The sequence below is a fragment of the Strix uralensis genome, chromosome Z (assembly GCF_047716275.1).
Source record: "Strix uralensis isolate ZFMK-TIS-50842 chromosome Z, bStrUra1, whole genome shotgun sequence".
NCBI classification, from domain to species: Eukaryota; Metazoa; Chordata; class Aves; order Strigiformes; family Strigidae; genus Strix; species Strix uralensis.
In genome coordinates, this window is record NC_134012.1 from 7,825,609 (window position 1) to 7,852,743 (window position 27,135).

A 27,135-nucleotide genomic window follows, 5' to 3' on the forward strand; every position below is an offset into this window, starting at 1 on the left:
TCCAATTCAGCATCCTCTTCGTCTACATTTTTCTTCTTGGACCAACAAGGGCTAGAATTAAGACAAAAAAGGGCAGACAGCTTCCATACTTTCAGCTCACCTTTCCAAGACTACAGGAAGGCAACTTCAGGGAAAAGCCTGATCACACCCAGACACTGAGGTAGGTGCTCCTTTAGTCATTCTCTAGAGGGAGTCCATGAACAGGGCAATAACCCCAGAAATGCTCTAAGGGGGTGCAAATCACACAGGCTACATGGAATCTTCAGAGCTGTTAAACTTCATATTCACTGTCATTAGCGAGCGTGTAAAGATTTAAAAAAAAAAAACAAACAAAAACGGGAGGCACTCAAAGCTTTGATGAATTTTCACAAAAATCCTAAAAGGCATATTCCTGACAACAGAGCAGCCACTCTGCTAAAGGTCAAGTCTCTCTTCAAAAGGAATAGCTTCTCTATTTTAAAAAAATAATTAAAAAGTTGTTAAACAAATTAACATGAGCAAATCATGTTTGCTCTAAACTCATTTCCAAAACCAGCTGAAAAACTTTCAAAAAATTATTCATTCAGCCTGAGGTAGATACCCACTAGGCAAAATACTTGCTCACCTAGTTTAACTTTAAAAAAGAATGTAAGCTGCAGGAAACAACCACCTCTGCTTTTAACTATAAGCAACCTATACATACATAAATACAAAACAAAAAACTAAGGTGCATTAAAACAAGATGCATAATTAGCATAACTGAATACATTTAGTCAGAAAGCCTGCGAGGCACAGAAGATTCATCTATTTACTTACTTGGCTGCTTCTTCATTAAGGATCTCTAAATAATGTTTTACAGGGGAGAGAAGTTCTGGGATTTCCAACAGTGCATTTTGTAATAGGGGAGTTTTCACATGAGAATGGATGACTGGAACAAGAACTTGAATTTCCAAGTCCAGACGAGATAGGGTGCTGACTATCAAGAAGAACTCTTGGGTTGAACACTGAGAAGGGAAGCAATGTCTAAATCATTACAATGTATTATATTGTCATTAAATTCTACAGGGTTTTTTTTTGGTTTTTGAAAAGGAGACAAAATACAATTAAAATGTATGGACTGTAACACAACTGCATAATCTTATCACATTTGCAAGGTTAATAAGGCATACTAATTGTTCTAACCCCTGTTGTTAGGAATCAGTTGGGAGCTGATCTCCATTATTCCTGTTGTTGGACGGAGATGTGCAACACACATGCAGCAGACAAAGAGCAGAAAAATGGGCTAATAATGTGCAAACAGCAAAAAAACAGGTTGAGTAATTTTATGACCACCACAATTTGTCCATACAGGCTTGTGCATATGTGTGCTGTTATGTAAATCTCCAGGTTGCTGTTTTGGCAAAAGTGGATTTGGAAAGACAAGGTCAGGCACAGAGAGGGAGAGTCTTGGAACAAGAACACAGAAAAGAAAAGGGGAAAAAAAAAAACAACCCAGAAAGAGAAAACCAGCAGTCATTGCTTAAAGTGCTTGTAGCTATTGTCAGCTTCAGCCTCTGGCTGGTTACTCTCAGGTCAATGTGATGAGAAGACTAAGGAGAACACACTAACCCTGTCTTTGTCTTTCATTCTCTCCTCACTACAGAGTTATGAAAGAGATTTTTCTATCTCTTTCAGGCAGTTAGCCAGGGCATCATCAGAAGGGAATCTCCCAGATTGGAGCCAACAGCACACAGCACTTTCAGAGTTTGCTTCATGATATCCACAGAGTAGGAGCATATTGGTTCCCTTAAAGCAGCTTCTCACCACAAGCAGTGACTTGTGAAAGAGAAACTCTTCTTTCTTTTTTAACCATTAATATTACTTCTGACGCGGCTCAAATATTTTGCTGTTAGATTCTACACACTCTTCAGCATCAGCACAGTTTGTTACCTTTAGCTCATTTTCAAGAATTAGCAGTCAGGGTCAGGATTTTGCAAGCAGTTAACAACCTAACAAAACAATCCAACTCCTGCCACACTCCTAGTCCCCCCCACTCCTTTGACCCATTCAGCTCTCAGTTACCGTACTCATGCCCACCTATAAATTAGGTAATTCCAGTTCTCTCTGAAATGATCTTAACAGAAGTTTGCATTTGTGCTAAACTGTATTTGCATACCAAATGGAAACCCAGTCTTATGAGACACTTAGTGCCTTCAAACACTGCTGAATCCAGTGGCACTCCAGGACATTTCCATTTCAGAAGGTGTGGTGGCTGGACACCAGGTGCCCACCAAAGCCACTCTACCTCTCCCCTCCTAGCTGGACAGAGGCAGGAAAATATAATAAAAGGCTCATGTGTCAAGATAAGGACAGGAAGAGATCATTCACCAATTACTGTCACTGGCAAAACAGATTCAACTTGGGGAAATTAGCTTAATTTATTACCAATCAAATCAGAGTAGGGTAATGAGAAATAAAAACTAAATCTTAAAACATCTTCCCCCACCCCTTCCTTCTTCCTGGGCTCAACTTCACTCCCAATTTTCTCTACCTCCTCCACACCAGTAGGACAGGGGGATGGCTCCTCACTCTCTTCCCCTGATCCAGCATGGGGTCCCTCCCACAGCAGACAGCCCTCCATGAACTTCTCCAACGTGGGTCCATCCCATGGGCTGCAGCTCTTCATGACCTGCTCCAGCGTGGGTCCCTCCCACGGGGTGCAGTCCTTCAGGCACAGACTGCTCCAGCGTGGGTCCCCCACAGGGTCACAAGTCCTGCCAGCAAACCTGCTCCAGCGTGGGCTCCTCTCTCCACGGGGCCACAGGTCCTACCAGGAGCCTGCTCCAGCATGGGCTTCCCACGGGGTCACAGACCCCTTGGGCATCCCCCTGCTCTGGTGTGGGGTCCTTCCCGGGCTGCAGGTGGGCATCTGCTCCACTGTGGACTACTGTGGGCTGCAGGGCACAGCTGCCTCACCATGGGCTGCACCACAGGTTGCAGGGGAATCTCTGCTCCGGTGCCTGGAGCATCTCCTCATCCTCCTTCTTCACTGATCTGGGTGTCTGCAGAGTTTCTCTCACATGCTCTCACTCCTCTCTACCAGCTGCAACTACTGCTGCGCAGCAACTTTTTCTCCTTATTAAATATGTTATCCAAAGGTGCTACCACTGTCACCAATGGGTTCAGCCTTGGCCAGCAGCAGGTCCATCTTGGAGCTGGTTGGTATTGGCTCTGTTGGATGTAGGGGAAACTTCTACCAGCTTCTCACAGAAGCCATCCCACACCTCCCCGCTACCAAAACCTTGCCATGCAAACGCAATACAGAAGATTTGAAAACAGTTGTCTATAAATAATTAATGTTGGTATTTTTTCATATTTACTGATCTGTAGAAACATTCCTTCTTCAGTCTTCTGAACTTCTCCAAATTGGTCAACTGACAACACTGGAAAAGCCAGTTAATTTTCCTCACACGAGGATTGCAAGGAAGGGGATAGTATATACTGAATGCTTCTACTAGAATATTCATTGTATGCCACTCTTCTCTTCCTATATTTTTTCCATCTGCAGCCCAGGCAATACAGTCTAGAATTTAATTTCTGGTCAGTATTTTGTGGTGATCAGTACAACAATTACAGAACATGTAGGCTTCAGTGAATTACTATTTCATAAAACACATCTACATTTTCAGTTTCTTCCCAGAATCAAAGTTTTGTTTCTCTTTCCTTCCCATACTCTTATGCAAGAACTAAGACAATTCTCTCATCTATTACACTGTAGTTTTTTCTCCCAAACAACTTCTGTACCCAAACATGGAAACTAGTATTAACGAAAATGCTGGGCTGGAAAGGAATATTTTTCTCTCCCTCCCCACATATGTAAACCCTAAAATGTTTGCTCTATAATGCCTATTAGCCCTTCAGAACATGAAGGCCATCTAAATGCAACCTTCTGAAAACAATAAAAAATAAATTAAGGTACACTCCAGATACAGCCTTAGCCCTCTTCACATTAAATACATGTCACTACAGTGACCAGTGATAGAAGAGTGGCCTCCATGTTGTATAAACACAGAATAAAGATACATCTAAACCTGCAGCCTTGGCAATCCAGTATGGAGACTGGAAGTTCTAAGTGACTGACAATAGTAAGGCTAGAAAGAAAATAATTTATAAGGTTAATTGCTGTGTTCACCGATTTTCTCTATCATAAAGGCTATATTAAACAAAAATTTTAAAAAAATCATTCCTGGCCATTTAAAATGCATTCCATCACTGAAGTAAATGTTACTGAACTTATCATAAAGCCAGTATCTATCAGATACTCTCCAACTAACTTGAAGCATGGCTGTGTGCTGGAGAACTGAACTTGTCATACTGAACAGGCAAGGTTGGTAGATATTTGACTGGTATTTCATGACATTCAGGAAGGCCAGGGACATTACATTCTGAATGTTTCTGGAAAACCTAAATTCATCTCTGTTTCAGATCCATGGAAGCTAGGGACAGAAGAGAACCATTAGGTGGTCTTCCTGCAACTGCTCAACTTTTCTGCATGGGTTTTCTTTTTGTCTGGTCTTGGGCCCTTATATTCCAAGAAACTATGTGCTTAACGCTTCCTTTATGAAACTAATCCATAAAGCAATACGTACCATCATGTAAAAGTTTTATCAGATAGGCTAAATTTCCCTTGCATTAAATTAATCCAAATATCTCTAGTTTTACCCTTTTGCATTACACTAACTCAACTCCTTTGCTGTTAACACCCTTCAAATATCTCTAAACCTTCTGTTCTCCTTTAATCATTGATTTAACCAAACTATAATCTTTTAATCTTTCTTCATAAACAATCCATTATTCAGCCTCATGAAAACTTTGGTTCTCCCTGCACTTGCTGCAATTGATCCAATATCTTTCTGATAATCTGGAACTTACTTATTCTATCTGACAACAAAAAACCCCCAAAAATAAAGCAGTAAATCTGTCAATGGCATTTGAAGTCAAAGCACAACGGAAAGGTCTGAAAGACTAAACAAATGATAAATCCTGGACTCAAAGTCAAAGTAAAATACAGTATGACTGGCTGCATCATCATCATCAACCTTGATCCAGATAAAGGACAAAATTCTGCAAGGCTTCCCTTAAATACAAAATGTACTCAAGGAGGCAAAGGCTGAAGTCCTGACACATGAAATTGCAAAGTAAGTCCCTGACAGACAGCAACAAGTGATTCATAGGAGAATAATGTCCAGAAAGGAAGAATGAGCAAATATCGACAGTAAGAAATACAGAAATTGAACAGGTGGTGTTTCTTTAGGTGGTTTTTTAATTGTTCTTTAAAAAAAGGAACTAAATGGGACTTAATTAGTACACTATATGAGGGTGGGAAAAGATTTTAAGAATACATAAGAACACCTGTCTGAGGTGTTCTTCAATAAGGGTGGTGAGGCTGGTGAAGGTGAGGCTTCAGTAAGGGGAGGAAGCTAGATTTCAAGGCACTGTCACCTATAAAGGAATCAGGGGGAAGAAAACCACAAAAAAACCTTTGTCATGTACAAAAGACACCATAAACAACCCTGAAAGTTATCATGAGATTTCTCAAAGGATCTTTAATGAACATCCTGAAGCTTCTCACAGCAACTCTGATAGCCTACATACCATAACAGTCATCTAATGAGTTAAAACCTATTGGATTCTACTGCAAGCTACAGTCACCAGTACCTTTGGAGAACGGGAAATTCAGCATGCTTTACTGCAAACAACTTCGTTAAACATAGCGTTCCCAAGAAAGACAATGAACGTACCCATTTTGTGCTTATTCAGGGTATTACTGTTTCCCCTGGCTTGATTTTAGTAACACTGCAGGACTTTGTATCTAAAATTTAATGGCTCCGCTGCAGAAATTATTTACTAAGCAAAGAGATAACTTGGAACAGATGCGTAAAAATAACTCTGAAAAGCTGGACTCTGTTAAAGTGGGACTGATTCCATTTAAATCCTAAGTAACCTTACAAAAGATATATAACTGTTATAAATTAGAAGCTTTTAAAATACAGTAAAAGTGGTTTACATAAAGCAGGATTAATAGCCTTACATTCACGGAAGATTCTCACAAGCTTATTCAATGCTATTTTTGAAGTCTAATTTTAAAATGCCATCAATGACAGCTACAGCTTCTCTGGCACTAGAAAAATAACCTCAGACTTGACAGTGATGCCAAACAATAGTTTCAGCCAGCAGTTTATCAAACCGTACTGAAAATGGTATGGCTGCCACTGAGAAGAACGCACGAAAGATCCACAGCAGTATGCCAGATCTAACACCCTTTCAAGAACACTGAAAGCAATTTAGCCCTGTTTACATGAGTGAAATTATTTCCAACAGATCTAAAAGGGAGCCACAGAGACCCACAACTGACAGCCATTGACCACTCCTAGTTAAAAGCATTTCAAATAAAAGTGGGAGTTGAAATGCAGCATACATTTATCACTCCTTTCAACATGTAATAGCTACCTTTATGTTTTTAGTATAGTGAGCATACTATTTTTGGTTTAGGAAAAATGAGATATTTAATTTTAAGATTACTATGTCCCCTTGTTGTGACATTATTTGTATTAATCAGCTTAACAGGGAACAATTTGTTCAAATCAGCACTTAGTACTGCAAATCTAAAAATCTCTGTGATGCAAATTCTTTAAAAGATTAAAAGTGTAGTATATGGAAGATGTGCATACTGGTATCATAGAAGAAAAAAGTAAAATAATATGATATGCATTTGCTGTAGTCAATAATATATTATGCTGTGGAGAGAATTTATTTTAAACATTGTATACAAACAGTAACTAAATTCCTAGACATATATAACAGATATTGATTTAATAAGAGAAAAAAATCAGAATTACAACTTTTTTCTCTGAATCTTCTGAGAATCACGCCACCTTCAATGAAGTATCAAATGTACCTTCCAGAATAGGGCATGTTTTCAGTGTCATTCTGTGAAAGACTTTAAGCACTTAGCACCCATCTGAGCAGCACTCCTCTGCAGAGTCTGAGCATGACAGTGAAGTACTGAAGTATTCACTGAAAAACTGAAAGGCAAATCCCACAAGGTGGCTGTAGGCAACCAAGCAGCAAATACTCCCCTTGTAGTAACTGCCTGCTTTATTTTGCACAGGTGAGCAGCCTGTTAAGCGGGCAGCAAAGTTTTGGTGACTGATTCAGAACTGAACCTGTTTTCCCAACTGCAGCAGCTTGTGAGGAACTCTGAACAAGGGCGAGCCTATGGTTGAAGTTAGAACAAACTGAAATGACATTTTACCACATGCCATGGTAAGTTTTGATTATTGACCTCACTCCTTGTGTAGGAGTTCAGTGAGACAGCTTCACTTTAATCTGTTCTGTAAATTCAATGACCATTTGTTATGATGATTCCTGTCCACTTTGGTGACTGAGCTTTAGTCAAAAAATGATGTTTATTGAGCAAAGGGTACAAATAAGATAAACAGTTATGGATCGAGCCTGTATAAATATTTATCTTCTGAAACACACTGCATGAAACCAGGCATGAAAACAGCAAGCAACATCAGGATGGCCCTGTAGGACACATTTCTAAAAGTACTGATGGCATGTTTACTCTGTACTAGTTTTCAGACCTATTAAAGCATAGGTCTCCAACCACTCTCTTCCATTCTGCACACTCCAAGACAAGGCTAAGCAGTCATCACTTTAACTGAAACAAGAATGTAGGGTTCTGTCATTCCTATTTCCCACTGTCCTGAGATGCAGATCCCAAAAGGAAAAGCATGTGGCCTAAATTTTGTTTTATTTGGTGTCTGGTGTCTCTCCCCAGGGGCCAGAGGACATGGCTGAACTGGTTACAGAAACCATTGAGCCACTGTGTCTTCCAGCAAGATCTAATTCTGCATCAGCTCCAGGCACTATTTAGACAAAACTCTTGACAATTCCTTGTCTCAGTTTCCTTTTGAAGTCAACTTCTGAACACTACCAAGAAGCCTTCAAACAGTTCATCTCTAGCCATCCTTCTCTTGCCATAGAATGCTGTTGACAGCGTTTCTGCCTGGTCAGGTGCTGGAGCTGCAGGAACTGAGAAGAACAACCAGTCCTTGTATTAATTCCACTCTCTATTGCAACAGTGACGTTGCTCTTGTCTCCTTAACCATTCCCATAGTTCTTTCTCAGGCTGAGGCAAACTCAGAGCTGGTAATATGACCTCCAATGTAACACCTAAATCGTACTACAAGAATGCTGTTCTCATTCCAGATAGTTCGTACCTGGGGGTAGATCAGCAGTGGTTTTAGGTGGTTTGGGGTGATGGGAATTTGTGGAGGGTCAGAGTAACAATTGTCAACTTGAATGATGCTACCAGATAAGCAACATTAGCAGACTTATTAAAAAATAAAATAAAATTACAGTCAGACCAGGAAAATATACGACGATGTTATTTACCAGAAGAGTTCCCATAAGGACACTTTGCTTTGTAACATAAGTTCCAAAACAGAGCATAATTTTTTTCTGTCTCCTCTAGAGGTTACTGGTACAAAGTGTATTGTACAATAAAAGTTCTGCAGTGGCTAATCTGAATTAAAGATGTTTGCAATGACTGAGAAAATCCAGCCATCTCTGTACACTTCAGAGGTCTCCCTTCATGAAATATACCTCCTCAGATACTAACATCACTGAACTCTAAAGGGCCTGAAGGATGAAATACTTGTCACATTCACCTATTTTTCCTTCAGTTGACTCTGAATTAACAGGTACGTTCCTTTAGTTAAGCCATCAGTGTGCTCCACTCGGAGTTCTGGACTCCTTAATGGGAATGAAATTGCAGGGAACCTCATTTTGAGCATGTGGGAGATGGTCATTTGGAGTTAACACAACCGAAAAGGCTCGGGAAACCGAAAAGCGGGAACTGCAATGGCAGCATTCACTGGATATTCCGAAATAAAATATTAATGAAAGCCAGTTGCTCCATGTTCTTGAATATGTATCAGCTTTGGAGGGACCTTTCTTCAGGCTCCATATTCACTGTCTGTCTAGACAGCAGAATCTGTTTCCCAGAGCCTGCTTTTGATTCTTTATTCAAAACAGAGCCTGTCTTTCAGGAACACTGGCATTTCCTCAAAGACCCAAAGATCTTCAGGGATTACTCAGTGCTTTGGGTACTCTCCACAGACTTCTGCAATGGAAGACAAACTAGATTTTTACCGAAGGAAGGTAATTCATCAAAGGAAAAGTGTACGCTTGGAGCCTTCCCCCCCTCATTTATACTTCTTAAGGATTCTGTTGGAGCATTTCTCCTCTCCTGCAACTTCTTTCCAACATCTGATTCACAAAATACATATCTTTACACTACAGTGGCTGTTGTTACGACAAACTACATTGTCTCCTCATTCCAAAAATCACATGAAAGTTCATGGTCTCTGAATGGTTCCACCTCAATGCCAGCTTTAAAGCTGAGAAGGGTAAGCAGTCCTACAATAGGAAAGGACACCTGAAGAAACAAGATACAGACTAGTACAAAAAAACCCAAAACAAACAAAGAAAAAACACCCCACAACACCAAAGCAGAAGCACTGGATAGCAGTGGAGGATTGCCAGCATGCTGTGAAATACAGATGTATCCCTACAAACTTTATTACATAGCACTCAACCTGAAATGAGTTAAACCATTAAAAAGTGAATTATCTAATTCCTGGACAGTTGTTTTGAAAAAACAATTGTGTTATGTGGATATGGTACATTTTAGAGAATGGGGAGGTTGGTGCACACTCCCTCTTTTCATAAACTTAATTATGGCTGGACCTCTGTATCCATTCATTGAAACATAAAAGTCTTCCTATGTGCCTAACACTGCAACACATTAGGGCTTTAAAAATCATACAAGAACTGAATTTCAGATTTTCAGAGGGAGGCAACCTTTGTGCTGTACCATCCAAAGAAATTACAACTTTGCTCCCCTTTTACCCACTTATTCCTTTATCTAAAACAAACTGTCAAAACCTCTAAATATAACAGTGAAATAAAAGAACATGAAGTACTGCACAGGTGCCATTAGCACATTAATCTGCTTCAACTAAGAATTGTCGGTGCCTCATTACAAGTAATTCTTATTAAAATGTGCAAGTGAGATCCAAATTACAGAATTTATAAACAACATTTGAAAACAGCTAACTACAGCCAAGTGGTTTCACTTGCAAGTGAGTTTTTAGGTAAGCATACAGAATGCAATGCTTTGTTTTAAAGGGAAATAATTCATGGCACAAGGACCTATTGCACCATCCCATCTCACTGAATCCAGCCACTAAATCATGAGTACCATTGATGCTTTTCCTGTTTGCATTAGCAATACAATGTATGTATTCCAGAATCCTACTCAGACATTTCTTCTATCAGCATATCACTGATAAGAAATAAGATTCTACCATAAGGCAAAAAAAAAAAATTATAAACTTGCATTCCTTTATTATTTCAGCCTCAGTCTTGCTAAGAATAATATATTTTTAAACAAACATGCAAAAACTATTAAGATAGAGTGATGTACATTAATGTAGAGTACATTAAGATAGAATGATGCCATTTAGAAAATAATAAATTAGGGTAATTATGGGTATACCTTTTTGTGAAAAACACTGCAGAGGCCTCTCTCTATATCTGGCAGCTTACAAAGAAGATTTCGAATCTGACCAAACACACTGGATTCTGACAGTAGAATTTCAGACACAGCATCAAGTCGGGCATTTATTTCACTGTAAAAGAATAATCATAAGATCAATAAATAAAACTTTTCTGAGTGGAAGGCATATACCTAGTGAACTTTTTCCTTTGGTTTGTTTTGGTTTTGTTGGGTTTTTTTTAAACCTTGACTAAGGCCACACATTGTCATGAGTAAGTAAGTAGAACAATTAAGAAATGCAGAAAATCTTGGGGCTTTCATTCAAGATGCAAGCAAGATCCTGGATATAAGCTCATTATCCTCTCTCTATGCTCAAACCAGCTAAATATACACTTCAGTGCCCATGTATGCATGCTTTTTCAGAGGTACATAACATGAGCAACACTGAATCCTGAATATCCAACCCTAAATTTGCAGACAGGTACCTGGGGAAGGGGCAGGGGGAGTTTACATTTGAACTCTGTAGCATGCTTTATACCAGGGTATAGATATGGGTTACTGTTTTGCCCCTCTACTTTTGATCCAGACCAGCAACTGGTAATTACATGAATCAGAACCAAGTTGAGTTTTTGGCTTCTTTTTTATTTTTCAAAAATGTAACATTAATTTCCATATTGCAGGACTGAAGTCAATCAATAAGGAAACACTTTTTATGTGAAGAAACAATTCTGTAGTTATTTGCACCTTCCTTACAATCATATTCTTATGCCCACTGTCAGAAAAGAGCTTTAAAATGGACAACCGACTGTCAAGGTTCACCTCAGTCTACACTGCTGCTAATGGCACAGCTACAATTTCCAATACATCCATGAACTGGCTGTAGATTGCAGAGCTAAGGCAAACTCCAGTTCTGCTTTTTGTGCAGCCAAATTGCTGCTTTCTAGGAAAAGACTGAGATTAGGGGTACATGGGTATATCCAAAACATACAGGTTAGGACTTCTATCTTCGGGAGCTAGTGAACCAAAGCACCATCAGTGCATGCAGCCTGAAGGAAATGAGTGAAAGGTAGCTAGCTCACTGTAAGACAGCAGTGGAAGAGATGTGTCAAAGCTGAATAGCACAATTCATCTGAATGTAGCTTTTCCATGTTCAGGCTTTATCTCTGAGGTAACTGTGTGCACTACAAAATAGCGTCAACAAGATGAAAGCTGTGCTAAGATTTGCAGAGGTTTCACAACAAAAAACATCTGTTCCAGATCATATGTTTCCTCAGAGTCCCCCAGCACTGTGCCGCTGGGCATGCTCTGCAGGTACCAGCACACTGGAAGGCTTTAGCCAGCATTCGGAAAGTTTCCGGCAAGTAAGACTGAATCTGAAACACGATGTTCCAAGAAACTAAAAATCCTCAAGACATCCCAGCGCTTATTTTAAAATCCTTGTGTTTTCTCCCAGAATGACAACTAAGCCTTATCACAACATTCTCCTCCTGAGTCAAGAAAGTTCAAAAATCCCCATGCTGCTATATATGTGTCCATCCACCCTTGCAGGTTAAGAAGAAAGCGGTCTTTTGATACCGACACTTCATACACTAGCCAAGCGTGTGCAAGGCAAGCACAGCCCAGCCCACATCTGTTCTCATGGACCAGCAAGATGCTTACAGCTCAGCCAGCACAGAGGGATGACAAGTAAGGATGCAATCAAAATGTAAGATTTCAGGGAAGACTGTCTGTCTTGCCCATGGCTTTTATTGCAGAACTGCTGTGCCACTTGTCACTGTAGCTTCTAACAAATACTATCCATGAGGAAATGAACAAAATTAGGCGGCTCCACAGGTTAAAGACATTACAACAGACTGGCAGAGGCCTCTGGCCCTGAAGATAGCTAAATCTAAGAGTCCTTGAAATTTTATTATACTGTATGTGAAAGGGAGAACTTCATGACTGGATGCGCACTCAAATACACATCAATCTAGTGGCATTTAAGCACCCGGAATTTTTCAGTGACATACAGCTTTATACTAAAACAGCAAAACCATCCCCTCATCTGCCACAAACGACATATATTCATTCCCAAATCCTGTTGTACAACACCAGGATTTGCACTGCCCCACCTGCCACCATCTACCTGGTGTGCAGGTAGATGCACTCCTCCACAGCCACTGTACAAACTGGGGACAGAGTTTCTGCTGTCTTGACCCCGGGCACCTTGGGAAATCACTCTTATCTCTGAACTGGACAGCAGACCCTCCAATCACAACCACAGCACACAAAATAGTCCGCTGTCCTGAAAGATTGCTTCTTCCCAGCTCAAGGAAAACAGAAGTGTCAGACTTTGCAGGCTCTGCTTAGCAGCCCTGTTGCAGGTTGCAAGAGTACCTTCTTCTTCCCCACCACTGTTCTACTCCTCCAGCAATGCCAAATGCACAAAATTAAACATTTCTCCCATTCCTCTGGGCAGCCAGGCAACCCGCAAGCAGCAGACAGCAGCTACCATCAGTGCAACTGCTCAGACCTATAGGGGCTGTTTTCAGCACAGAACACATCTGAGCTTTAAATCCGATCCTTAAAAGCCACAATCACATATCTGGTGTAGACTGGCAGGGTTACTAAAAGTTACGCAACCAAATAACCAGAGAGCAAGCTGTTGGCATCCACACAGTATATTCAAGATAGCAGAGATTTAAGCTTTGTACATCAATTAGTGAGGCACTCTGAACTACAGCTGGATAATGGAGAGGAAATTGAGAAGTGTTAATATCAGTGACAAAGTAATAAAATACCCTGAGTACACACCTTTGAAGCTAGCAAACAGTTACACTGAAATTCTGAAAGGTCAGTATCATTAGCCACAATTACATTTTCATGGAGAATTATTAAAATTTGCTGTACTTGAGACCCTGGAACAGTCCTCTGCATGAAGGAGTACTGAACCATTAAATTATAAACAAATGTACCTTAAAGAATAAAATAATCTGCATTTTTACTATAAAAAGCACGTCTAAGCAGCAGAATTCTGTTCCAGAACACTGTCACTTAATTTAAACAGCATGATTGTATCTATGTGGCCAACTGAAAACATACAGTAATATGTAAAATAGAGGCAGATATTCAAAAAACTCCTCCTTTCAAAGATTAATCTGCACTTTAATCATCCTCACATATGGCTATGTTACTGCAGCTCCAGTAATCTAAAACTAAGCATCCATACAGTTTTTCTGCTTTAATCTTACAAATAAGAAAGGGTCAGGAAAATGGCATCGAGTATCAAATGACCCATTTTTCCACCTGTAAACAAAACATAGTAGGATTCCTATTTCAAAAGCCATAAAGTACAGTGAAGAATTATGTAAAACTCCACATCTGTGAGGAACAAAGGACTGGGAAGAGAGATGACAAAACCAGCCAGATGATGAATTTCGAAGTATGCTTTTAAACTTTAAATATTTACACTTAAACTAATAAACATTTTGTTGAGCACCAATACATTATACTGATCAGTTGTTAAACCACCTCAAAAGATTATTTGTTCTGCACTGCTCAGTTATTCAGTATATCAGATGTACAGTTTGAGGTTTCTAATCTCTCCATGATCCCCAAAAAAATTCCACCACTAGAAAATTTGAATCTAATATTACACAAAGAAGCTTATGCTAAGAAACTGTCTCACATTTTATAAACTGGCTACTACTTCATTCTCTATTTAGGTGCAATATTAGCCTATTCTTTCCAATCTGTATGAACCATGTCAGCAATCTGAGCTCTATCCAATTTTCCAAACAATCTTCTATGAAATAATGTAACATAAGTCAGTAGACTAAAAGCAATACACTTATTTCTGCCGTACTCTCCATCTAATAATAGCATCATTAATACAATACTAAAATCACTTTGCAATGTATTTAAACATAACAAATCTAACTGCAGAATTTTTTATTCTAGTCATTTATAAGAACTACTTGAAATTAAATCATAAGATACTCCCCTGTATTATTCTGCTGCCAGATATGTGAACAATACAGAAAATTACCAAATATTAAAATATTTGAATCCTGAACTAAAAATTATTTTGACAAAGCAGAAGGCTGCAGATATGAATGCACTGCACTAACATCTGAACATCTTAACAATCTAAGTAGGATTGTTGGTTGCTAGTGTGCTAACAGATCTGCTTCTCTCTCAAACAGTAAAGCAAACCTAACATTTTTAGATATGATAATAGATCATTATATTTAAAGCAGAGCAAAATTGATAATGTAACTGCTATATAAGAACCACAGAAAATTTTCAGTCATATAGGGTTTTATTTTTATAAGAGATAAATAAATACAAATTTATCAGAAATCTCTTAACTATCTCTTAACTTATGATAAATGCACAAAGTATGAGTTCATTCATCATGGTGAAGACATAGCTCAACTACAATGAATATATAAAATTGAAATTCATTGTATTAAATCTGTTTAGAGACTAGAGTGATATGTAAAAACTAACGGTCACAAGAATTCAACAACTAAAAAAATATAATGAAGGGTATGAAATAACAAAAGTTGCTTTACATGAGCTATATTACCTAGATCAAAGCCTAGCAGCCTCCTGCCTAACTACAGCATTCCAAAGAAAGAAAATGTATTACTTAAACATTGAGAAAACGCAAGATGCATATGGGGATCAGTTGTGCCTCAGGAAATCCCTGAACTGCAAATTGCTGGAAGCTGGGAGAGTGCTCTGGGGAGGTAACATCACCCAGTTGCCCTGTTCTCATACCCTCCTCTGATCCTGGCTACTTTCAAAACACGGGCAAGGTGAAAGTTATTCTGACTTCTGTTGATTTATATTTTGTCTCACACATTTTGCTTTTTTCTTGATCATCCTTTAGAACACTGCTTACAAACAAAGATTTTATATGAGTTGATTAAGGCCATGTTAAACAGTAGAGTGTTTTCTGCTTTAGACCGCTCTCTTTCATAACAATTAACGCCATCAAAACCGAAAGCTGTGGTACAATTAGCACTATGCAATCAATAAACCTTATATGTCTTTTCAAAGAACAAGCAACAAAAAACCATTCTATCTCCGCATTTTTTATTTAAGTGGCTAAGCTAGAATCTGGCTAACTTTATGGGATAAATCCTGAATTGCTAAATTGTGCTGTGACCACTGTAATTTTATGCATTAGCAACAATGGAAAAGTACAAACAAGGGTAATTATAATAACTACGGTGAAATTTAAGTTAAACCTGAAAAAATTAGACATCTTCTGGATCTGTTCACCTGTTTTTCCATATGCAGGAGAAACAGAGTAACTTACTCCCAAAACTCCTAATGTCTCATACCTTTCCAGAGACATCCAATGTTCCCCTAAATAAACACACAGCCATGCAAAGACAATATTCCTGAATGGATCTCAAATACTTCACAGCAGTATACAAGTACTATAAACTTTGCCTTCACATCTGTTAAAAGAATGTATAAAATATGCAAATGGTAATCAAACACTTTTGTTTATGTTCAACACAATATATTTCAGCTATTTGTGACAAAAAAGAGAACCATTAGCTACTTTGGCCAACATGAATGAATGCCTGATTACTACATTTACAAGGAGTTAGACACAGCATTCACTGGTACCAAAACACAGCTATCAAAAATGAATGAATACATGTGATGATGCTGCAATCTTTTTCTTTACTGCAACAATTTTGAGATCTCAGGCATATGCTGTAACCTGTATTTGTGAATTTTATATTGGCACTGATGCTATAAAATCTTTATTCTTAGGAGGAAAATTTAGCCCATGAAATTCTGCTGTAGGATGTATGGATTTTATTCCTAAATCACTGTTGCAAAATAACATTCTAATCCTGCTCTGGATGATGGTGGTATCAAATGGCAACCAGTTTAACTCTGAATTAAGATGGGTTTCTTTAAAGACCTTTAAGTAGTTTGTGTTACTGCCCAGATATCTTAATTATGGAAACAAGGACAAAGTCAAACTTGAAAGTTTCCTTTAGGACTGTACTTTGTGTACAAAAGGATAAGTAAAACAGCACTCAATGTATTCAAAGTGAGAGGATTTAGAACAAGCTGGTTTTATATTAAGACAGACATGTCATTGCCAACATCACTACAGAGGGACCCTCTTCTTTCCAGTTCTACATTACATATCCTCCAAATGAAAGTCATGTTTCATTAGCAACACCAATTTACACTCTTTCTCTTCTTCAGAGGTAGATAAGGAAGAGTCTGCAGTTCTGAATCGCAAAGTTCTGAATTTGCTAAAGCTACAGTCATTCTATGCTCTTGCAGGCAAAACACATTCAGACTAACAGTAATTATTAATACTATTCTACAAGGCTTCGATTCAGCCTCAATAAAAGCATCATCTCATCCAGAACTGGAAGAAATGGGGCACAAAGGCTATTATACTTACAGGAAGAAAAATGGAAAACCTATTTTTGAGGGGTAATTAAAAATTTGGTTTCTCTAGCCTGCAAACCAAAGGTTAAAATGTTTTTGACAACTCTCTAAATACATACCATTTTTCTCCTTCCTTGAGATTTAAACATCAGTTTTAACTAGAAAAAGATCAAATGAGTATAAATTGACTTCAAATAAATGCAGGCAAGAAACGACACATAGTTCCAACTTTTGAAGGCCCATATTCACTTCTGGCAAACAGTGTGCCTCGGAGACAAGAACATGAACCACTTCATAGTAAAGCTGAAATACACTGACAGGTTGGGGTGAATCTGGGGCCAAAAAGGTGAGGTCATCCTAACAAGGCTTTAAGTGTTTGATTTGCTGATACCCTTTTCGGCACCCAGAAAGAAGCTTTGTCACCATGTACTTGATGTGGTCTGGAATACTTTTAAACTAATTAATTCCATGCTTCTGAACTTCTACTAATGGTCTGGAAGAATTAAGACAGAATCCTCTGTCCCCTGCCTTTTTGTACCAGCCTGGCAGCAGAGATACCAGCAGGGTGCTGGTCATGGCAGTGCACTGGGAGGGAGCACTGACAAAACACTGAGCCTTGTGGTGGCTACACCTTGCCACTGGCTCATGGTCCACACAGAAAGCAGAAAGAGGGACCTTGGGAAGTTCTCTGTTATGGCAGAGGTCCAAGACATTGATGAAACCTCTGATCACCACCACTCTCTTCCTGTAGCACACGATGTTGTGTTAGATGCTTTAAATTTTTTGCTTTACATTTACACCAGTACACTAAGCATATTCTGAGGCTTGCAGTACACCAGAACCGACACACGTATCCCCAAAACACCGACATGAGGTTGTGTGCGCGGGTGTTTCCTATTTCAACACAGCCTGACAAGTGCAAAGCCTATTCACCCCAAAGTCTTGAGCAAGCTTTCCATGCTGGAAGTTGCATGACTTCTGAACTCTATGTTTAGGGCATTCTGCTCTCCCTAATCTTATCATTAACCTCATTACATTAGCTTCTGCACATCATACGTAACATACTAAAAAACTAAGGGAGTTAACAGAATACTAAAGACATACAGTTTAGGTACTTGTGTATCACTCAATCCATTTAAGCTACTCAATCATGAACACCCTCAAAACCCAGTAGATATCACCCCAAAGACAGAGCATTGTACAAACTAATATGTTCATGTCACACACACACCCCAAACATTTTATCACTTTCAGTTATTTGCTCCCCACACGTAAGCTTTTAAAATTTTGCACTAGATGCTCTTCTAGCTCATAAACTAAGCACTTCTGCAAAGGCAAACACCAGCATTATCCAGGTTATCTTCCACTTAGATAGGAAAGTCTCTACCTTCTCCCTGGCTACAGTACTAGAAATGACACTTCATGATGTCCACCCACTGATATTAAAAAGATATTCTATCTCTCCAGGAATAGTCTGGGGGGTGAAAAAATAATCTCTCTTATGCAATACTTTCTATACATACGGACCACAGAGTTCTCTGCACAGCAATGGAATTCTACACGTTCCCCTACAGTGGCTATAAATTGCTCAGTATGATACATCCATCATTTATCTCAAGTTCTACTTTAAGCACCTAGTTACAGCTTTATTAGCTTTACAGTCTGATCTAATATGGAAATAATAAACCTCCATACAATTGTGCTACTCATCTGCCTTTTTCAGTTTTGAACTCTTTGTTCAATTCCAGCCAAACTTGACAAGGTCAAGGAAAGTGTTTGATCTCAAGGAAACAAATTTCCTTAAAATTGTGCAAGAATCAACAGCTGAGCAAGGTACAGAGACAGATAATACTTGGTGAGGAAAAGGATGCAATATTTGTTCCACAGTTGTCTATTCTGTTTGGATTCCAGACTGGACAAGCAGCATTGCTGTAGCTTGGAGCCAGTCATAACACTTAGGGAACAGGAAAGGCAGATGCAAAGATGAGGGTGGGAGGGAGTAACCATGGATATAACAGAGACACAAGGAAAGACACATTTTGCAGAGAGGAGGCTTCATATGGTACATGTGCAGGGCAACAACTTCCTTGCACTTTCTTTTATACCACCACCATAGGCCAACACATCCATAATATACAAGAACAAAATAAGAAAGATGCAAATCAGATCCAGGTTTACTTAACCAGGCCTATGTTAAGCTTATCTTTCTCCTCTTCCTGTAGCTATTGAAAAAGCAGTGACTGCTTCATATCAACTGCAGAGGTTCGAAGATTTATTTTGCATTAGGAAAGAAATTATTTTTAAATGTTGCACACATACAAAGACACCAAGATCACATTCTGTTACAACACTGTGTCCCAGGACCAGTCCTTAGCCCTTTTGCTGTTGAGTATGGTAATACACAGCTCTACTCTTTCTGCTGCGGAAACTCCATTGCTTGACATGGAAACAGCACGTTTTCATTCAGTCAAAAATGTTCCAACTGCCTCAGCTTTCTATTTCCTTTTTTTTCCACTCCCCTTACAAAAGTTAGGCAAGAAAGGCACTGGATGGAACTTACATTTCAAAGGCAAGATAGGCAAGGCAAGATAACAGTTCTGTAAGCCATAAAGACGTAACTCCTACAAAAAACAATGACTTTCCTGATTCCTCCTAAAAAGCTCAGTCCTCAATGACTCATACATTCTTATCCCATCAGGTTTGTACACCTAGGTGAATAAGTGAGGACATTACACCTTCCTTGGTTAAGCTGCTTTTTTTTTTTTTCCAAAAATCACACATGTCTAATGCTTAAAACTTTCTTGTAAGTCTCTAAATGTATTACATCACTTATGATCTAATGGGTACCTTCAAGTTTGCCCAAATGAGCTGTCTGTACACATTCTGCCTTTATTCAACCCAGTGTATGGTTTCTCCCCTGGAAATTTAGTCATCATCCCAAGTGATTTTCAACTATAAGGCATAAAGCAGTAATTACACCCTCTCACTTTTTGATACACCAAGGGAAATGCACCTACCCACTGATTGGAAAAGACGCAGTACAGAAATCTTATTTCCTTTGAAAACGTCAACCCAGGAGGCACAGGTGAATTACAGTTACAGAATGTTCTCTAAGTGCATTTGTGTGCATTACTGGAAACAATACTGCCGAATGTCTGATGCACTAAGTATGTGAAATTACAACTTAAGAGTCAGAAAGGGAGAAATACACATAAACAAAATAGCTTGTTTAGCTTCAGCTGTGGGGTACTGTCATCTCCAACCATGGAACTTTCTTCCATACTGAGAAATAAGGCTGAAAAAGGTAAGTAGCAATCTCTAGAAGTAGCAAAGAGCTGAGGAGAAAGAGAAGAAACCAAAATTGCAAATTTGTAAAGCTGGTTCTGCACTGAGACAAGAGAGAACTAAAACTAAGTTTACTGGTTAAGAAAGATGGCCTGCAGTCCCCAAGCAAGCAGTTTTCTATCCTCTCTATTCAGGTAAGAACTCTGTCTATTGTATTGTTGAATGGTATTTCACCTGCTGCATCACACGTGTGACCATTTGGGAGCAAAATGGTTAGAGGCACTCCTTTTCAGGTCCCCATCCTCAGTGCTGCCACCACACCAGACCAGAGCCTGTGCTCTGGCTCCCCCCTCTGACAACTTTACAAGCAATTCCCAAAAGGTACTTGTAAGGTGCCTCAAGGGCCAGAAAAGAAATAAACTAATTTATTTCAACTTATTCCTGTAAAGTGGCCCAGAAATTCTATCTATATGCTTTTAAGGTGAACACTAGGCACATAGTCAACTTCCATAAAGTCTAATACTATTTAGGATGGTTACATCAAAAGCCTTTTTGAAGTGGGTAAGATATATAAAAGCTATTATCAAAAGAATTTTTTTTAAGAAAAAAAAGACATACTGCAATCAACCTCTTAAATCCCTGCCAGAAACTGTGGCATGAAACAGTCTAACCAGTATGGCTCCTACAAATGAAAAATGTCTCAAATATTCTAAATTAACAAAACAGGAAGGAAAAAAGTTATGTGCTTTTCTTACACTACTGAGAAAAGATCCTTACAAAAAGGCTAATAAGAAAACTAAGCAATGATGCTTCAGAAGTATAGTGCTTTAACATATTAAAAATTGGTCGAGGAAAAAAAATGCTTCTGTAGAAACATTTGTAAATTACCAAGAACAGCAAGACACTAAAGCATTGGTATACCTCACTATTTAAAACTGTTAAAAATGAATAAAAATTAAAACTGTTTAACATACTTACAAAAGTAACAGAGGAAATAAACAACCAAACCAAAAGGATTTTCTGTATGCTATAGCTGAAGTGAACAAAGTGACAGTTGAGTAAACTCTACATTGAAAATGCTCAGGGAATGCACATTCAAAGGCACAGATCCAAAACCTTAAGAGGTAGGCAACAAACATTCCATGGACTCAATACTGTTATTTACTACATACTCAAGTACAACACTCCAATAAAGCCTGTGAAGAGAAATCAGAAAAGATGGAGTCCCTTTCAAGACAGAGACAAGTAAAACCAAGCATGACAAATATACAAAATAAAGCATTTCTAAAGCATTAATAAATAAAGTATAGCTCAAAACACAAGTGACCAAACAATCACCACATTTCAGGACTAAAAAAGAAATACTTTCATATGCAATACATTGCACACAGGAATAACAGAAACATCCACAGCTACTTTAGAACAAATTAAATACATTAAGGATACAAATATTTGTGAAGTGAGAAAGACATCAAACACTAATTGGCAAGTTTAAAAATAAATAATCCTCCAATAGCAGGTATTCCTCATCCATTGTTTGAAAAAGGATACTAATTTAGAATGGTACCCAATCTGATTTCTGCATAGGAATTTCTAACTTGCTCCAAATCGGCTACTCCAATTACTTAGATATTCTGTGCTCAAACCACTCTGTGCCCAAAGAGCAGTTTAGCACTTCCAAACCTATATATAATGTCCACATCTTCTACCATATCGTTTCCTATCTAAACTCTACTGTGGCTCTCAGGTCTCCAGGAAAAATGAAGACCTTGGGCATACTCAGCATCATAATTTTATGATACAAATTTAGCCCAAGATAAAGAACTCTCTCACCTGGATTTCATGAGGGGCTGGGTTACCCATTTCTTCAATCTCCGACGTCCAAAGGAAGTTTTAGTATGATCCAAGACCCAGAGTAGGCTTCCTCTTGTTTTCATATCAGTCTAAAATAATAAAAATAGTGTCACTATTTTTAACTGAAACATCAACAATGTAGTGAAAGGATCTTCACCACACTACTTAAACATTCTGTTTAGGCTTTAAGATATGGCAACTACATGTTTGTTTACCTATCTTTTTTGCCTACAATGCCTTACATAAAGTACTTCCAATAGTCATAAGCTACTTAAGTATGTTCTTCCTTTAGCCAGAAAGTATCACTTGCCTGCAGTTGCTCAAGAACTCAAACTTTAGCAAAGTTCTTTGCTAGTCAAAGCGCAATAAGGTTCCTAACTCATACTAAAAACCAGCACAGATTAACTTTCATTTATGCCTCTGAAAATGTAATCCTCCTTCAGCTGATCCCATCTAAAATAATTCAAACCTTCTGAGTGAGATTTGCAAACTTAACTTCATTGGGAACAGTATGTCAAACAGTTGTGAAAATCTCAGCATTTATTAAAAAAAAAAATTACATTTGTCCTTACCTGATTCTGTAAAATTTCGAGATTTTTCATTGTTGTCCCATTAATTGTCATGTATTCAGTTTCATTTGACAACCGTTTGAAATTGCTGGGGAGAGGAATTTCATATGTTATATTTTAAATTTGGGCATGGATGTAATGTGAAACACTGTCAAGTTTCTCATATTACAGAATTCATTAGTTATTCAAAATAAAAAAAAAATCAAGTAAGGAATTAAAAATCTATTCAAATAAATAAAAGAACTGAACACTAATAACTTATTTTATTATATTGCTTGGAAAAACAAGATTTATGACTCGCTTCCCAGTTTTCTACAATGACTCTGACAAAGCTCAGAATAAAATCCAGCTCTCTTGTTATCTAATCCTGATCCACTAAATGGTTAAGGAAGTACCCCTTCTTCAGTCTATGATGAAATTGAAAAAGTATGTGCTTTAGTTAGTGTTTTGTTATGATCACTGTAGGATTAGGGTCAGGGACAGGACTAAGAATTAATAAGAGTGGAACGGACTTTTAACACAACTGATCATCAAACAGCATATCAAAATACATATTCTTATTTTTTACTACTACTACAAATTTAAACAGGCTGTTAGTACAATTATTTAGGAAAATAAAAATAGAGCATAGTTAAACTAAGTTATTTCATTTTTAATATGAAATAACCGTGATCAAAATTACTTGACTTTTTGACACTCCCTAAAAGAACTGGATGAGACCAACCCGAAGGTTGTGTTGGTTTAGAATCAATAAAAAAATTGTATTAGATGTGTAATCATATTAGATATGAAAATTATTTCAGTCTCAGACATACACATCTGGTAGTTGGGACTGTGAAGTTCAAGATCCTCACTAAATGCTTCTGACAAATCAAGTCATGATTGTCTAGGTTAATCATACTGCTGACTGCCCTTTGCACAAAATCTAGGACACTCTTTATTGTCTTAGACAAAACAGAATGACTTGCTGGATAGGACTTACAACTGCTTTCTTGACTTTTCACAAATTTTTTTCAGTGCATTCAATTTTAAGCTTCTGGAGGAGCACTCAAATGCTCAAACTTTTCTGTTAGGCACACACAGCCGCATTATTGCTATATTAAAAACAAAAACAGCACTAAAACTTTCAGAAACATGAAATATTCAGAGACTAATGTTATATATTTATGTTGTATGCAGGTGTTTGGGCCTCCTAGCAAATTTGTTCCTACACAGTAGGTCAAATTAGAAGTATTTTCCACAGAATTTTATTTTTTTTTTTTTAAAAAGTAGATTCAACTAAGTGCCCTCAAGAAGTTCAGGGATAGTTTGGAAGTACAGCTGACTCAGAACTGCACCCACAGTCATAATTATTCTGCTCTGCTGTGCTATCCCAGCAACCAACAAAGTTGACCAGCAAAACAAACCTTGGAGGCAAAAGCAGCAGCACTTTCCAAAGTACACAGTATTATAAGCAACAAAACAATACTTCCTTTATTATCTTCAGTCGCAACTGCTGATGCTGGTCAAAATTAAATAGGAATGATTTCTGCTTGGCTCCTAACACCTATGATCAACAACAAATCCTACCCACTCTTCTGAAAACACCTGTTCTGCATCTAGGGCTTACCTAAACTGCAATTTCCCTATTTGCTGCATCTTAGTTTGCCACTACTCAAGACTGTGATGTCTTAAACCCAGCTGGGTAAGAACCATGCCTTCACACCTCTTCCTGAAAACAGAAAAGGATGTTTTTGGCAGTTTCTATAAACCCTCAGTCACCCATACATGAGTTTCAAGATTGTTGATTTACTAGTTCCAGTGCTTCCCCACTTCACCTGGCTTCAGAGCACTTAACACAGAGCATATTCTGTTCACAGCAAGCTTGATCTCTGGTAGTATTTAAAGACAACTAACTGGTCCACTGCACAGTATATTTACTATTCTTTCAGAATCAGATATGCTAAAGTTGTTTTTACAGCATAAATTATGTGTGTTTTATACTATCCAGGTGTTTGCTTTATCTGAGTTACTCCACCCTGCTATTAACCCTAGTAATTGAGAGCTTAGAGTATATGAATAATAGCCAAGATCAACTGCAGTATATGCCCAACCAACAATTCCAGATGTCACAGCACAGAATATGTTTTGCTTCCACCCCCTCATCTTCCTTCACAGCTTGGGATAAGAACTTGGTAAAAATGTGAACAAAGACAGACTATTTGCAAGGAATTTAGGGACCAAGTGGCATAAGGTGGTTATAAACAAATATTGTTAGTGCTGGTTTTGCAGCAAGGGTGTCAACACATTCCTTGTGAGAAATTCTAACCTGCTGCTATCAGCCACCTCCTGCATCAGTAAAAATGGCTCTTCAAAATCACTTTAAGTGGATCACAATGTCATAATTCCTTCTGTAAGAGACAGTGTGACCTAAGTTTCAAATAACAGATTTGCAACTGTCCCACGTACTCGAACAGCACAAAACACAAGTGACAGAAATAGCTGGCAAGTTCGTTGCTGAGGAGCAAGGCAAGGTAGGATCATCTGGGATCATCAGCCATCTGTGCTGAGAAAAGTGGAAAGAGGGAACAAAAAGAAACACAAGCTTCTAGTAAGCTTTAGGAAACTTTTGGACAATACTCAAGAGAAAGAGGTTCCTACTCATGAAATAACTTTTCAGAGTAGAACCACACCTGATGGTTATTTAAGGTTTACTATGATTGCTTTAGGACAGTAAACTACATCCTCAGATTTCAGTTATGTGCTACCTGTGAAACTGGACCTTCTTGGTCATTCTGTCTCCTTAGAAGCTTGCAGCGAAGGGCATTTTTTATGCTTTATTCATTAGTCTCTCCACGGGAGATATTATATATAATTTCGTACTCAGTAACCAAGCCTAAGTGAATGCATGTTATTCAGATCAGTAGTTTTCAACTACTTTAATTTTGCAAATCTGTAAAACATTTGAGCAAAGCTGCAAGGCACTGTAATGAAAGCCTACCAAGCAGCAGATTTTCTTTGCTCAATTACCTTTTACAGACCTCTAGAGTCCATGTCTTTGAGATTTCTAAGGGTGAATAAACCACAGAACAAACCTGTATATTTAGACAAGAGTTGAAGGAATCCCTGTTCAGCTTTAAGGAATAAAAACAAGTCTCTCCATTTCTCAGAAGCATTAGCCTTCTTTAGGTATGAAAGACGTATACCACACTCTAAGTAGTTAACGACATCAAGCCTAGACTATGTTTTGTATTTAATTAACCAGTTTTAAATCCATTAGCAAATATTGCTACAGGGCTAGAACTTCTGATCTGTATCCCTGATGTGATAGGAGTCCAGAAACTTCCAGTTAAACCAGTAACAAAATAAAACACACACACCCCCCCGCACAGTACAAAACAAAGAACAAGAACAGAAATGAGAGGACCTCGGAACGAATAAGAAAAACAAAAATAACATCCATCATTTTTATCCTGAATTAGTCTTCTTTTTCTCCACTGAACTCACCCCAAGGAGTGGGCCTGCAACCATGTTCTACCTAGATGTCTACACTCTCTTAGTCCGCTTCCCTTTCACACAGTGTCAGCACTGCTACAAGCTCCAAATGTCCAGAGTGCAAGAGGTCCCACCTGCTGTTCTTCTTCTGTGGTCTCAAAAGAGACAGCAAATCCTTTGCTAAGCACCTCTTCTTAGTGTCTGAAAACCATGCCATTCCTTTTTCAGTCCCTCATGCTCCTGAGCTGACTTTGAAATCTCCCAAAATCATTTCAGCACTCCCTTCCTCATAAAGAGTGTGTAAATAAATCTAAGAATTGTCTTGTATACATGATGTTTCTGACATCATCAGCACCCAAGAGATATGAAAGCCTTATGAACACCATTCCCTCAATTTCTATGCCATTTCCCCTGAAAATTCAAGGATGTTCACCATTTTAAGCTGAAGAATTTAATTTGACTTCTCTCAATTTCATCTTGCCAACTCCCTTCCACGCCTACTATAAGGTACAATCAAACATTTATCCTCCTTTTGAATTCTTTATCTCTTTCCCCTCCTCCCTCAAAGTCATTTTAACCCTTCCTTCTCCTCTTACACTTCTGCCTCTGTCTTCTCTCTTCACTGCTGGTAGTTCTCCAATCCCAAAGCTAGTCCTCTCCTTCAGAAAGATACCTGGCTCTTCTATTCTCTGCATTTCCTGAAGTTCATCTATCGCTCTTCAAAATCTAAAAACTACAGTCTCTCTCTTCCATTTCCAATATGCTGCAAAACCTGTAGGTAAAATTAAAATACACTGAGACATTTCCCCAGCAACTGCTATGCAAATGATGATTTTTCAAGCAAAACCGTATTTGAAAACCTGTCCTAGAAGTGTACCAACTTCTTGTCAAAAGCCAATAAAGGTCTCTCAGTATGTAAAGGTATTGGAATACACTGATTAAAAAAAG

At 38.4% G+C, this 27,135-nt stretch overlaps 1 protein-coding gene across 1 annotated transcript in view; it reads right to left on the reverse strand.

Annotated features, from left to right (window-relative positions):
* Positions 1–27,135, reverse strand: part of MSH3 (mutS homolog 3) — a 115,300-nt gene that overhangs the window by 42,595 nt on the left and 45,570 nt on the right. The window contains exons 11-14 of the mRNA XM_074857301.1: positions 22,717–22,801; positions 22,124–22,233; positions 10,589–10,721; positions 796–983 (exon numbers count right to left, since the gene is read on the reverse strand). Of these exons, the coding sequence (XP_074713402.1) occupies positions 796–983; positions 10,589–10,721; positions 22,124–22,233; positions 22,717–22,801 (516 nt within the window). The remainder of the gene's footprint in view (positions 1–795; positions 984–10,588; positions 10,722–22,123; positions 22,234–22,716; positions 22,802–27,135) is intronic.